The 14999-nt window shown below is 33.4% G+C and overlaps 1 protein-coding gene across 12 annotated transcripts in view; it reads left to right on the top strand.

Moving 5' to 3' along the window:
• Positions 1-14999, top strand: part of VPS54 (VPS54 subunit of GARP complex) — a 93514-nt gene that overhangs the window by 55032 nt on the left and 23483 nt on the right. For all 12 annotated transcript variants that reach the window (XR_013758958.1, XR_013758959.1, XR_013758960.1 and 9 more), the window contains 4 exons: positions 7558-7898; positions 10757-10886; positions 11666-11847; positions 12610-12722. Coding sequence is in view for 8 of the 12 variants with exons in the window: in XM_079109679.1 (XP_078965805.1) it covers positions 7558-7898; positions 10757-10886; positions 11666-11847; positions 12610-12722 (766 nt within the window). In the remaining 4 variants the exon portion in view is untranslated. The remainder of the gene's footprint in view (positions 1-7557; positions 7899-10756; positions 10887-11665; positions 11848-12609; positions 12723-14999) is intronic.

Consider the following 14999-nt stretch of genomic DNA (forward strand, 5'->3'; position numbering starts at 1 on the left):
TCACTATCTGTTATTGTAGGTTTTTGTTTCATTTTTCTGTTCTAAGGTTCAATCAAACAGTATATATTACATGTCTCTTTAGCCAGACCGTTTAATTTTATTTAATTTTATTTACTTATTTATTTTTATTTTTATTTTTTGATTCATTGTACACAAATGGGGTACAACTTTTATTTTTATTGTAAACAAATGGGATACATGTTTCTGTTTGTACATGAAGTAAAGGCCTATCATTTGTGTAATCATATAAAGATAACACATGCCATAAATTTTTTTCTTTAAAGGAAAATTGTCACAGACTATAATACATATTGTTTGGAATCACTGTATTACTATTCTGTCACTGTGGCAAAATACCTGAGGAAAAGAAACAAAGGAGTAAAGATACATTTTGGTTCATGGTTTCAGTCCTTAGTTGCTTGGCCCCATTCCTGCGGGCTGGATGAGGTATAATGTTGTGGCAGGGAGGGTATGGTGAAGTGTAGCTGTTCACTACCACCTCATGGTTGCCAAAAGCAGAAAGTATAGGGTTGAGGAAGGGGCTAGGGACAAAATATAGTCTCCAAAGAAATGCCCCCAAGAACCCACTCCCTTCCACCACATAGTTTTCACCACCTTCAATAGTTCATTTGGCTATGAATCCATCAGTGGGTTAATCCATTGATAAAATTAGAGCCCTCATGATCCAGTCACTTCCCAAAGCCTCGCCTCTGAAAATTTCTAAAATAGGTACTGTATTAGTTAGCTTTAGCAAAATACTTGACAAGAACAGTGTAGAGGAGTAAAAGTTTATTTTGGCTCATGGTTTCAGAGGTTCAGTTCATGGTCACCTGACTGTATTGCCCTGGGCCTAAAGTGAGGCAGCACATCATAGGGGAAGGATGTGGCAGAGAGAAGCAAGCTACTCCCCTCATACTATCAGGAAAACAGGGAGGAAGGGAGAAGGGGCCACAGGAAAGAAAGATGCTCACCTCTAAGTGACCCACCGCCTCCTACTATGCCCCACCCTAGTACAGTCACTAACTAATCAGTCCATTCAAACTAGGATCGAATGATCACGTTACAGCTTTCATAACCTAATCATTTTATCTCTGAATATTCTGGCATTAACAGGAGCTTTAGGGGAACACCTTATATGTACTTATAACAGGGACCAAGCCTTAAACACATGAGCTTTTGTGGTACATTCTAGATCCAAACTTTAGAAATCACTAATATGTCATAGCTGTGTTTTAATAACAATGTGGTCATTAAAAATTACTTAATGTCATATTTAAAGGAGCCATTTTTGAAGTTTGATATTGAGTTATTAAGTGTTGGTGTTGTGTTGTATGTGCTAGTTAACATCCCTAGCATCTCATGAGTATTAGTTAAATCATCTTGGGTGCTTTGGTACTTCTCTACCACATAAATTTTCTTTACTGACATTGGAGCAATGCTGAGTTACATGTAGAAGCTCTTCAGTCAGGGTCAGACAAGTTTTATAGAATGTGCATAATTTAAATGCTTGAGACTGGTAGGAACAAACTGTAGATCCTACCCATGACAGTGAAAGACAGCAAGTGTGGATCTATGAATTGTTTAAGAACTTGACCATGTTTTTACTTTTTTCTTAGGTTTTATGACCTTGTCACACCATCTGTTATTACATATTTGGATATACAGAACTCCTAAATTGAATAATAGAATTGACCAACTTTTTTCCTATAATTTTTAAAGTAATGCTTCCACTTTTACATTATGTTAAAACTAAGTAGAATTATTATTTGATGTATGTACAACATAGGAACTCTGATTTATCATAGTTGTAATTTCTTGTTTTCATATTTGAGCTGCTTAAACTAGTAATTATGTCGAACATCTTTGAAGATGCCTTGTAACCTTCAAATATAGTTCTTTTTACCTTAAAATGTTTGTGATTCTATAAGGAAATATTTCACTGAAAAATAATGTTAATTACATAATTTCGAGCTTTTTTTTTCTCCCCCTTCTTCCCTTTTTTCTTTTTCTTTGCAGCACTGGAAATTGAACCCAGGGCAGCTCTACCACTATGTCTCCAACCCTTTTTAGATTTTATTTTGAGACAGGATCTCATCAAGTTGCCCAGGCTGGCCTCAGATGGGTACATTATAATATTAAATGAAAAAACAAGATATGAGACCTACTTATATGTGATTTCATCTGTGTCAAAAATATTTTTTATCCTGCTCATAAAACAAAGAGCTTATATTTTTGGTGATTATTTTAGGTGGTTGAATTACATGTCATTTAAAACTTTTATTTTGTTTTCCATAATTTTTTTTTTTTGAGAGGCATTATTTTTACAATTAGAAAAAGGTTTTTGCTTTTTAATAGTGTTTACTGTGTTACAGGAATAACCTATAGTATTTGATTTTCTTGTTTAATTACTAAGGCTAAATAATTTGCTATCCTATGTTCTTGTGTTTCTCAAAAACAATATATTTTAGTATTAAAGTAAATGATATTTTTAAAAGACATTAAAGCATCAGAATATTTTAATAGCTTTTTTGAATGGATAAACAATGGAAAGATTAGGGTTTGAAAATTTTCCTTTGAGCAATTATTTATGAGTTGAGGATCTATATTGCTGTTATGTTTTAGTATTTTTTTTTATTTTAGTAAGATGAACATAACACGAAATTTAACTATTAAGTATACAGTTCTGAGGCACTGCACTCATTCACCTTGTGCAGCCATAACTACCATCCATCCACAGAACATTTTTATCTTGCAAAATAAACTATTAAACAGTGCCCTGTTTTCCCCCTTGCCCCTGGAAACCACCATTCTACTTTCTGACTGTACTAGTTTAACTAATATTAAGTAACTCATAGGTGGAGTCATATAATATGTATCCTTTTGTGACTGGCTTATTTCATGTAGCCTAATGTCTTCAAACTGTCATTCATGTTGTAGCATGTATTAGAATTCCCTTCCTTTTTAAGGCCAAATGCCATTTTATTATACAGCTATAGTACATTTAGTTTATTCATTCATCTGCCATTTGATTTACTAACACCTTTTGGCTGTTGTGAGTAATGCTGTCATGAACATAGACATATAAATATCTCTTCGAGTGCCTGTTATTAGTTCTTTTGGGAATATACCCAGAAATGGAATTGCTGGATCATATTGTAATTCTGTTTTTTTGAGGAACTCATACTGTTTTCCATAGCAACTGTACCATTTTACATTCCTGCTAACAGTGCACAGTATTTCTATTCTCTACATTTTTGCTAACACTTGTTATTTTCTGATTTGAACCATCTTAATGGGTTTGTGGTGGTATTTCACTATGGTTTAATTTGCATTTCTGTAATGATGAGTGATGTTGAGTATCATGTGCTTATTTTATGCCTTCTTTGGAGAAATGACTTTGCCTTTTATTTAATTGGGTTATTTGTTTTCTTGTTGAGCTGTAAGAATTCTTTATATATCCTGGATATTAACCTCTTATCAGATACATGATTTACAAATACTTTATCCAGTTCCATGAATTGTCTTTTCACTCTGTTAGTGGTACCTTTGTTTCTTTTCTTTTTCTTTTTTTTGGTACCAGGGATTGAACCCAGAGGTGGTTAACCACCTAGGCACATCCCCAGCTTCCCTGCTTTTTTTTTTTTTTTTTTTTTTTTTTTTCCTTATAATTTGTTAGAGACAGGGTCTTATTGAGTTGCTTAGGTCCTCATAATTTGTTGAGGAGACTGGCTTTGAACTTGCGATCTTCTTGCTTCAGCCTCAGCCTCTCAAATCACTGGGATTACAGGCGCGTGACATCATGCCCAGCTATTAATGGTATCTTTTGATGCCATAAAAAGTTTTTATTTTGGTATTGTACAATTTATCTGATTTTTTTCTTTTGTTGCCTGTGCATTTGGCATATCCAAAAAAATCAATTCTAGCCCAGTGTCTTGAAACTTTTCCCCTGTATTTTCTATTAAGAATTTTATAACATTAAGTATTATGTTTAGATCTTTTCTCTATTTTGAATTAATTTTTCTTTCTTTTTTTTTTTTTTGATACTAGAGATTAAACCAGGGGTGCTTTGCCACTGAGCTATATATATATCCCCAGTTTTTTTTATTCCTTTTTTTTTTTGGATGTTGATAAACTTTTTATTTTATTCATTTATTTATATGTGGTGCTGAGAATCAAACCCGGTGCCTCACACATGCTAGTGCTAGGCAAGCGCTGTACCACTGAGCCACAGCCCCAGCCCCTATTTTATTTTTAAGACAGGGTCTTGTTAATTAGGTGAGGCGGGCCTCAAACTTTGTGATTGTCCTGCCTTTGCCTCCCAAATCTTTGGGATTAAAGGTATGCTCCACTTGTATCCAGTTTAAATTAGTTTTTCTATGTGGTTACCCTAAGTGCATTTTGTGTTGTTTTTAACAAAATATCTGAACCTGGGTACTTTGTAAAGAAAAGAGGTTTACTGAACTTTGAAGGTTCGAGAGCATGGTGTATCTGCTTGAATCTCATGCTGGATAGCATCACAATGGTGGGAATATGTTAAAGGATTTTTCATTTTTAATGGTGCTGGGATCAAAACCAGAGCCTATGTATGTATGCTAGGCAAGTGCTCCCCACTGAGCCACATCCATAGCCCAAGTGGTTGAATATGTGAGGAAGAAGTCATAAGGTGAGATAGAGGAAGCAAGGAGCCAGGCTTATCTCTTTATAACTAATTGCTTTTGAGGGAAGTAATACATCCCTACCAGACTTGACCCATTCCTGCAAAACATTGTTAGGGTGATGATCCCTTCTTGAGTGGGGAGTCCTTGAGACCTGATTTTCTTCTACTCGGTTCTACTTTTTCTTTTTTTACACATTTTATTCAGATAGATGCTGATCACACATGGTCCAAGAACACTCAAATAATATATTAGATATAACAAGATATTAAATATTTGTCTTCAAACATAGCAACTCTGCCGTGGGTGCCTGTGATCTCTCTGATACAAAACCATATCCATACTTAAATGGCCATATAACCATTCAGTACAGCTTCTTTAATTGTGAGCTGTTTGAAGCTACCAGTTTGAATACTATTAACCATTTTTTTCAGGTTCTGATAGATATAAGGATCTCAACAGGAATTAGAGGAGCTAGCTCAAGCTTGACATAGTGCCAGAATGTGAACTGTTAAGGCTTTGAGTAAGTCTCAGCAGTTTTTACCAGCATTGGATCCCTCTCCACAAGGCTACACACAAATAGGGCAAACACTCTAGGATGGAAAGTTTGTTTCCTTAGTATCTGGCAGAATTTCATCTATTGAATCTAATATATATTGTCAAATGTTTTTTGGAGACCAGTTTTCTGGCATCCTTAAGCGTAAATAGCCCTGGGCTTGGGAAAAATAGTCACCAAATGTTTAGGACTATAGATATTGTAAAAACCCTAATACTAATTATATGGAAAATTTACTGTTTCAGTTGAGATATTGTCAGTCCAAAGGGACAAAGTATTCAAACCAAATGAGTTTAAAGAATAAAGCCTAGGTACCTAAAAATAGCCCAAGAGTAGATGAGCTTTATGCATTTTTTTGTCATGGTTCTCAAGCTTAATTTCTCTGTTGTCAAACTTTGTCTTCCTCTTTCTTGTTGGCTCCATCAGTTCCAGATCTGCCATATTTGCACCCTATACCACCTAGAACAAGATGTTTCTTCTCAGTCATCAAATGAAAGTTCTTGGCTTTAATTAATTGAACTAATTTAATTTAGGTCACATGCCCAGTCATTGTGGTCGGGAAAATACTATGTACTGAGTTAGTTTAGGTCTGGATTTTCTTGTGTGAACTAATCATGAGGCAGGGAGGTTGAGAATACTCTGAATGAAGTTGGAAGGTGGGTTCAGTTTTGCATGACTGCTATACCATAGGGGGAGGTATAGATAGAGGAGGTGTTGGTTACAAAAGACCTTGTCCCTCATCATGGTCTTGTTATTAAGAAAATAAATTTTTTAAAAAAGCTGCTAGAAAGAAAGCAAGATAGAAGAAACAGAAAGATTGGAGAAATCTGCACATGAAAGATTGGACAGTAATGGGACTTACAAGCAGCAGTGGTGGACTGTTGTAAACAGCAAATTTGTGACAAGACAGAAATTAGCAATAATTGAAGGGGAAAAATAAGACACTGCTACTAAAATTCTTGAAGGCTGTATCTGCTGTATATTCTGAGATAGTGTATCACTTCAGAGTGCTTTCATTTCCAAGTAATGGGAGACACAACTCAGTGTCTCAAACTAGTAAGAGAATTTATTAGCTTATATAACTGAAAAAATACGGAGGTAACTCAGCCTTTAAGTGCTTAATAGATTGGTGATGTCATCAGGTCTATTTTTTCTGCAATTCTCAGTCTGTCTACCTTTAAGTTCAGACCCTAGTATTTCCAAATGCTGGTTTTATTAACTTAGACCCTATGCTGACTTTGGAGTTGTGAAGTTGGAGTTTGCTTTTCTAGAACCATGTAGAAAAAGAAATCAAGGTTTTAAGAAAGGGAGCAAGAAATTATTAGAATGCAACATTGAATGTTAAATTGGGCAAAATAGTCCTTTATTGGTTAAGTTCATAAAGATTATAATCAATATTTATTGAGAACTTATTTAACAGGCACTATTCTAGGTTATAGGCTTATAATAGCTCATGGAGCTAACATAGCAGAAGAACTCGGACAAATAAAAAGATAATTTTAGATAATAATAGATTTTCTTTTTTAAAAAACAAATAGATAATAGGGTAGAGCTGCTGAGAAGAGAGTCAGGGAAGGCCTTTTGGAGAAAAGTTACTATTTATGCCAGAAACTGAGTGATGAGAAGTATGCAAAACCAAACTTCACACATCATTCTGCACAGAACCAGAAGGGAAGGCACTGAGATGGGAACCATCTTGGAATATTAGAAGAATAGAAAGAGAACCAGAATATCCACAGTGTAGTGAATAGGTGAGAGAAGGGATGAGGTGAGATGAGATGAGAGATGGGCATAGCCTAGGTGTGGTAAGGAATAAGAATAATAATAAGCAGGCATATGAACTAATATGATTCTCATATTTATGATATACTGATGTAGCCCACATAAGAGGCTAGAGAAATATATATTTTAAGAATTCCACTTAAAAAAATAACTAAGCTGGGTTTGGTGGCACACACCTGTAATCCCAGTGGTTTGGGAGGCTGAGGCAGGAGTATTCCAAGTTCAAGGCCAACCTCAGCAACTTAGGCTGTAAGCCACTTGGTGAGGTGTAATTAAGTGGTAAAGTGCCTCTGGGTTCAATCCCCAATGCCAAAAGAAAACAATATATAGCACTAAGCTTTAGTGCACCTAATTTTTCCTGAGCAGTTTTTGTTGTTGTTGTTTTTGTTTGTTTGTTTGTTTTAACAAATCACTATTACTGTGTAATAAAAAATTGGTAGAAATTCTGGTATGCCTGACCTTGACTCATTTATGGTAGATGTTCAAAATTAGCGCACAGCACAGAATTCACAAGATATTATAAATCCTTTACAAGTAATATCCTGTTTTTTTTTTTTTTTTTAGGCAACATTGAATATCATTCACAATGTTGTTCTCTCAGTTCTTGACAAAAACCAAAGGACTCGAGAATTGGAGGAGATTTCACAGCAGAAGAATGCTGCAAAAGATAATTCATTGGACACAGAGGTGGCTTATTTAATCCATGAAGGCATGTTTATAAGTGATGCATTCAGTGAGGGCGAATTAACGCCTATAGTAGTTGATGCTTCCTCACAAAGAAATGCCTCTCCAAATAGTGAACCCTGCAGCAGTGATTCAGTATCTGAACCAGAATGTACTACTGATTCTTCATCTAGCAAAGAGCAGACATCATCATCTGCTACTCCAGGAGGTGTGGATATTATGTGAGTATGGTGACTGTTGCCAAATTGACAAGATTTTTTACATCATTTATTAATGGTTTCAGTAAGATTTTGAATATTCATTTGATTAAAAAAAATAAACATTTGTCTTGGAATTTAACAAAAATATTAATTTTATTAAACATGTCTCTGAAAATGCAGGGAAGGTACAGATGTGAGATGCAGAGGTAATGGAGAAATTACACAATATTAAGGCAATAAAGGAACTTTAATTTATTAACTTATTTAATTGAATGCCCTTATTTCAGTGATATGGTTACTGATGCCCTGAGAGCTTAGTCACTAGTGGCAGAATTTGTTCTGGAACCCAAGTCAGTTATTGCTTTGGTCATTTTTCTTTGTTTTTTTCCTCACCTTTGTATTTATATATAGCAAAGATCTGTTGATACACAATTTTTGGTTTTTCAAAGACATGAATTTCCAAGTTCAGTACACTGTCTTTTTAAACATTATTTTAAAAACTTATTTTGAAATTCACATTTACAGAAAAGTTGTCATGATAGTACAAAACACTCATATATCCATCATACAGATTACCCAATTAAGAGTTTATCACATTACCTTCTGTCTCCCTCCTTTTTTTCCCCCTCCCCCCTCTTTGTCTCTCATGCTAATGTTTTTCTGAATCATTTGACAGTGGGTTGTAGGAATGATGCCCCATTATCTCAGATATTACAGTATGTATTTCCTGAACACGAGTACTCTTCTGCATAATCATATTATATCAATTTAATACAAGAAAACATTGATACATTATTACCACCTAATCCATAGACTGTATTCAAAGTTCATGAGGTATCCCAGTAATCTCTGGTGTCTAAAAGACAGAACAGAGCTAATAAAATTTTCTGGCCTAAGAGGATAGTTTGAATTTGGATATTATTAAGAATAATAAGACTTAGTACTTTTGATCACCTTTACATAAATCAACCTATGGTCTAGGAGTTTATAGAAGTCACAGTTACAGCATTAAGCCGGCTATAACACCCCTTCCTACCAAAACAAATCTCTGAACTATGTGTAAATATATATGTATATATTTTTTTTCTTTTTTTGGCTAATATTTTCACATTTACTAGGCAGGGCATAGTCTAAAATTGCTATTCAAAGAGAGATAAAAACTTAATAGGGAAATGTACTTAAATAATAGAAAATTTTGTTTCAGCCATGTAACATTTCAGAGATAGGAGAGCCTCACTTGAAAAGGCAGCTTTCCCATCCTCAGCATGTTGCTTCCATTTGTGTCTAAGGCTCTATTCTAGCTTTTTCCCTACCCCCCACCCCCACCCCTACCCCGCCCAGTATTAAGGATTGAATCCAGGGGCACTTTATCGCTAAACTACATCCTCATCCCTTTTAAATTTTTATTTTTATTTTATTTTATTCATTTTTTTTTTTTTTTTTTTTTTTTTGCAGTGCTGGGGATTGAACCCAGGGTCTTGTGCTTGCGAGGCAAGCACTCTACCAACTGAGCCATCTCCACAGCCCCTAAAATTTTATTTTGAGACGGGATTTTGCTAAGTTTTCAGGAGGGTCAAACTTGGGACCCTCTTGCCTTAGCCTCCCAAGTAGCTGGGATTACAGATGTGCGTTACTACTTCTGGCTCTATTTCAGCTTTTATCATCTTATCTGCATTCCTAATTAGCAAGAAGACAAGGGGAATAGCCTCCTTTTTTTTGTTCTTAACTTTTTAATTGAAGTATAATGCAAACATGGGAAAATGCACCAATTAATGTGTTTATCTCAAATAATACCACAGAAACATTGGTGTAACCACCATTCAGGTCAAGAAATAGAATATTCTCAACTCTTCCAAAAACCCTTGCCACTATGCTACTGCTTCAAGGAAACCTTTAATAAAACTATTGGTTTTTCTAATTGTAAACTTTATGTAAGTGGTATCATATATATAATGGTCTTTTGTGTGGGAATTGAACAATACAGTGTTTCTGAGAGTACTTTAAGAATATTTATGTGTTATTTTAAAGCATTAGTAAATGAATGTACTGATATTGAAAATTTGAAGGATAGTAATAATTTACCTTAATACCTTAACACAGAGTGGCGGTTTGCTTCATATTAACATACATCAGAGCCTCTTTAAAAATTGTTGTAACTTGCAGAATGGGAGAAAACTTTACTTGGCTCATGGCAAAACTAAACTGAACATGAAATCATTGGTCTTTATGAGTATATCCTTGGGAGAAAATGTTTAAAAACCAAGCCTTACATTTCCCTTCAAAATTGAAAAACATGTATTACATCTTATAAATTGTAATCCCTCCAGTTCCTAGCAGTTACATTCAGTAAATGCTCAGTCATTAAGTAAATATGACTTAAAATATTATATCATTCATAATTATGAGTGAAAAGAGAGTCACTTGTCATGATATAACATTCCTTCTTTCTTCTGCTATGTCTTCCCTAAGTGCCTGTGTATAACCCCTGTCCTGCCATAGCTACCATCTTGTACCTAGGCCAAAAAAAATTTTTTTTGCTCTACTGCCTGCAGATTTCCAATCAGAATATCAACTAAGTATTGGAAATACTACAGAGAAAAAACTATTATATAAGATTTGGTTTAAATATATATTACATATTATTTAAATATATATGTATAATATATATTTAGGTATATATTATCTAAGCATGGTTAAGGATGTTCTATCATAAATTTTGAAGTTTACTATTTAGGTTTCATTTTCTGAAGCATTGCTAAAATTTGGCATGTCGCAGAATCTTCCTCAAACATGAATTTTCAAGTGTTTTATCCTTTTTTGTTGATAATATCACCTATGGAGAACTGTGTTTTCCCTAAATCTCATTTTATCATTTTCAGAGTTAGTGAAGACATGAAATTAACTGACTTAGAACTGGGGAAGCTGGCAAATAATATCCAAGAGTTACTGTATAGTGCCTCAGATATATGTCATGATCGAGCCGTCAAATTTCTCATGTCAAGAGCAAAGGTATTTTTGTAATACTTTGTATATTTTATATTTATATGTGGGATAGTTAGGTTAGAGATCCAGAATTATATCTTTGCTTATATCTGTACTTTCCCTATAATGCATTTTATAGTTTTAACAATAAAGTTAATGGTATTATTGGTGTGTTCTAGTAGGGAAATGCTAAGATGTAAAATAATTAAAGAAATAGGAAATATTGAAGTATTATTTTCAAATGAATAATTAAAGGACTTACTATAAAATTAACACCTTAATAGTTAATTTGAATATAAGATGCTGTTTTATATCTGCATATGTATTCATGTGATCAAACAATAAAATTAAACTCCAGGATGGTGAAAAATTTATATAATGACCTGAATTCATTTGAGTCACTGTATTAGTTTTAAAGGAATCAGAATTAAATTTAAGACATCTTAAGCTTTCATGTTCAGTTTTTAGATCTGAAATATTGGGAAATATTCATTTAAAATGATAAAAATTAAATTTTATTAATTACAAAAGGAGTGAATATGATGTAATTATATATTATGGAAAAGATAATTAATATTAAAATTTATTACACTTAGTTGGTTATTGGTTTTTTTGTTGTTGTTGTTGTTTTCCTCCAGTGCTGGGGACTGAACCCAGGGCCTTGTGCTTGCAAGGCAAGCACTCTACCAACTGAGTTATATCCCCAGCCCTAAACTTAGTTGACTTTATAGCTCATCCATATTTGGCTTTATATTAACTTCCATCATGACATTTGCGTTTTTTTTTTTTTTTTTTTTTTAATTTAGGATGGTTTTCTTGAGAAGTTAAATTCCACGGAATTCATTACACTTTCTAGATTAATGGAAACATTCATTTTAGAGACAGAACAGATCTGTGGAAGAAAAAGTACATCATTACTTGGAGCACTTCAAAGCCAAGCTAATAAATTTGTAAATAGATTTCATGAAGAGAGAAAAACCAAGCTCAGGTATCATTACTGTGCAATTTTTTTCTTTAGAAAACACAATTATATTTTAAAAATAAATTAATCGACTATCTTAATTTTTTTTTAATTAAAGACAGATTATGGAGTTAAAATTACATTTTCACTTTCCAAAATGGAGTTAGAATGCTTACTTATATAAAAGTGCTTATCAGGAAGAACCTCAGTAGGTCTCGACTTCTTTCTTAACTCAAAGTTAAGTAAATTATGTTTCATCACTCTTGGTTAGACTGAGGTATAAGTGTTTTCTGAAAGTATTGGTATTCTTTATGAATGATTCCAGTTTATTAAGGTGTTCAGCACTTTTAAAATCTTAAGTATTCACTAAAATTGGACACAGAAGATTAGCATGGCCCCTGTGAAAGGATGACATGCATATTTGTGAAGCGTTCCATATTTTTGTAGAAAATTACCTTATACAGATGACAAGGTACTGACTACTCATTGGGAAGATATCAGAACAAGGCTTAATAGAAGTCCTTGAAAAATTAAGCCAACAAATAGAAAACAGCAGTTAAATTCAACAGAAGAGTAAAGGACTCTGATGAAGATGATGATTACTGAAACAATTCTAGTACAGAAATTAAGATCTGTTTAAATGTTTACTTTGTTAATTGTTATGCCTTTTAAAAAATAAACTTGTTATTCAGAATTTTAAAAAAACTTAAAAGCTCTTCTTCCTTATCAACCAAGGAAGATGATGTTGAAATATTATTAAAGTTTACTTTTCATTGATCTTTTGAACAGTCTTCTCTTAGACAATGAGCGCTGGAAACAAGCTGATGTTCCTGCAGAATTTCAGGATCTTGTTGATTCTATATCAGATGGAAAGATTGCTTTACCTGAAAAAAAATCAGGGGGTATGTGTATTCTTCACACACTTTCTTCCAGTTTTTTATTGTTTGTTTATTTTGTATGAATGTTTAATATTACCGTAATCGACAATGCCTATTAAAATACCTAGAACTAAAACTTCCAATTAAATATTTGATAGGAAAAATATTTATTGTAATTTATAATATTTCAAATATTATTGAATGTAACCATATGCTAGACCCTGGATGATGTGCTTTACATCCAGTAAACACTAATTACTTCATGTCATATTGAGCAAAGGTAACAGTTATGATTCTGTTTTAAAGAAGCTAAATTTAATGAATAAAACAAAAAATATGTAAATAAGTCCTTAAAAAAAATGTGAAGAACTATGGTAAAAGAAAAAAGAAGGACCAGAGAGATAGGAAGAAATTCATAAAAATCGAAGTAAAAAAATTAAAGTTTCAATGAGAAAATGTCTCTGTCAAATACCAGTTGGGTTTCATATGAAATAGATGGAATAGCTAGGAGATTCGTTTGCATACAAGTTAAAATAGAGTCATCTGTGATGAAAATGTAAATTGCTTTATATTACATTCTGAAATTATGAACTTGATACTTTTAATGGAGAAGGCAATTGCATTATTTCAAATTTTACGCATTTTAATGAAAGTTTAATGTTTTTACATAGATACATTTTCAAATTGTATACTTCACATTTGCAAAACACAATTTTGCTACAAGAGACTGAATAAAACACAGTGACCATTGATTTGACATGCAGTTCAGTGGTGTGATAGTGTCAGAGTGCAGTTCAGTGCTAAGGGAGGCTAGACAAATGTAGCCCACTTTATCAATAAGTTTGGTTGTGAAAGAAAAGTGAGTGAAGTGGTAGCTAGAGAGACTGACAAATTAGATTGTTTCCTTAATCTACTCAGAGTTGAGAGAAGAGGATGTTTTATTTGTTTTGGGTGGGGGGAAGCTGAATTATATTTTCATGCTTAACAGATATAAGAAGCAACTTGATTTTGAATAAGAGTGAGAAAGGATGAGTTACAAGGCAAGGTGCCTGAGTTGAGTCCAGAATTCAAGAGAAAGCCTATCTCTTTTACCACTATGACAAGAGGGAAGGGATCAAGGGTTGGTTTTAGATAGATTAGTTCATATTGGACAGAAAGAGGAATTGAAGGAATGATGTAAATTTCTGTTATCTGCTGATTGTTTTAACTAGGTAACCATGTCAGGTTGCAATTTTAATTGATTATATTATACTAGCAAAATAAAAACCTTTATGTAGCAAAAGCAAAAGAAAAATAAAACACTCTGAACATACTCACTAGCTATAGTTATAAGACTTATCACTCATCTTGCAGGCTGTATTTCATTGACATCTTACTATGGGAGATGCTATCTTTGCTGGATAGCTTGGACATGTTTTCTGTCCCTGAAAGCTCAATCTTTTAATTTTGCTGTTAAACAGAATTATTTTTTAAATTAAAATTTTAAAATGTAGAATGATTGAATTAAATGTTGTCCTTTTTTTCCTGCAAAGTGAACTATTTTCAATCCCTTATTGTAGAATTCTGGTAGTGTGAGGTTTCTCTTAAATACCTTTCTTTCTCCTCAACTCTCACCCTTGTACTAGCATAGCTATACTATTAGAAGTTCATTATTTTACTAGTTCTTATTAAGTTGAGGATCCTGGGTTGTTATTTATTCATTCACCATACATTTATTTAGTCATTAAATACACTCCTAGCATTGCAGAAATGAAGGTTAGTGAAGAGCAGCTATACTGATTGAGTTTTTATTTGGTGCTAGACACTGTTTTAAGTACTTTACATGTGTCATGTCATTTACAGGTCCATGAGCTGGATACTGGTAATATTACCACTTAATAAATATGGAAACTGAGGCACAAAGGGTTTAAGTATAACTTAGAGTTACATAGCTAGGAGGTGGTAGAGTAGGATTCATATTCAGGAATACTGTCTTATCTCCTTTACTGGGTTCCAAAGCAGTCCTTGCCCTGAAAAAGATTTATAATCCAAAGGACATATTGAATTGTGTGTAGAAATTTTATCACAATGGACTTCTTTGCATGAAAGAAAAGAGGTAGTTGACTTTTTTTTTGTCCAGCAGTTCAGAGGGACTTTAATCGTAGGGAAGCAATGATTTGCCTGTAGCAATTAATTCATTTGACTGATCCAGGATGATAATCCAGTCTCCTGTTCTTTTCACCTCAAAATGCTGAATTTTGTTATATAATAATAATAAGTGTCACACTGAAAATAACTTCCAGGTTGAAATCTTAAGAACTA

Source organism: Sciurus vulgaris (assembly GCF_902686455.1).
Source record: "Sciurus vulgaris genome assembly, chromosome: 14".
Lineage (NCBI taxonomy): Eukaryota > Metazoa > Chordata > Mammalia > Rodentia > Sciuridae > Sciurus > Sciurus vulgaris.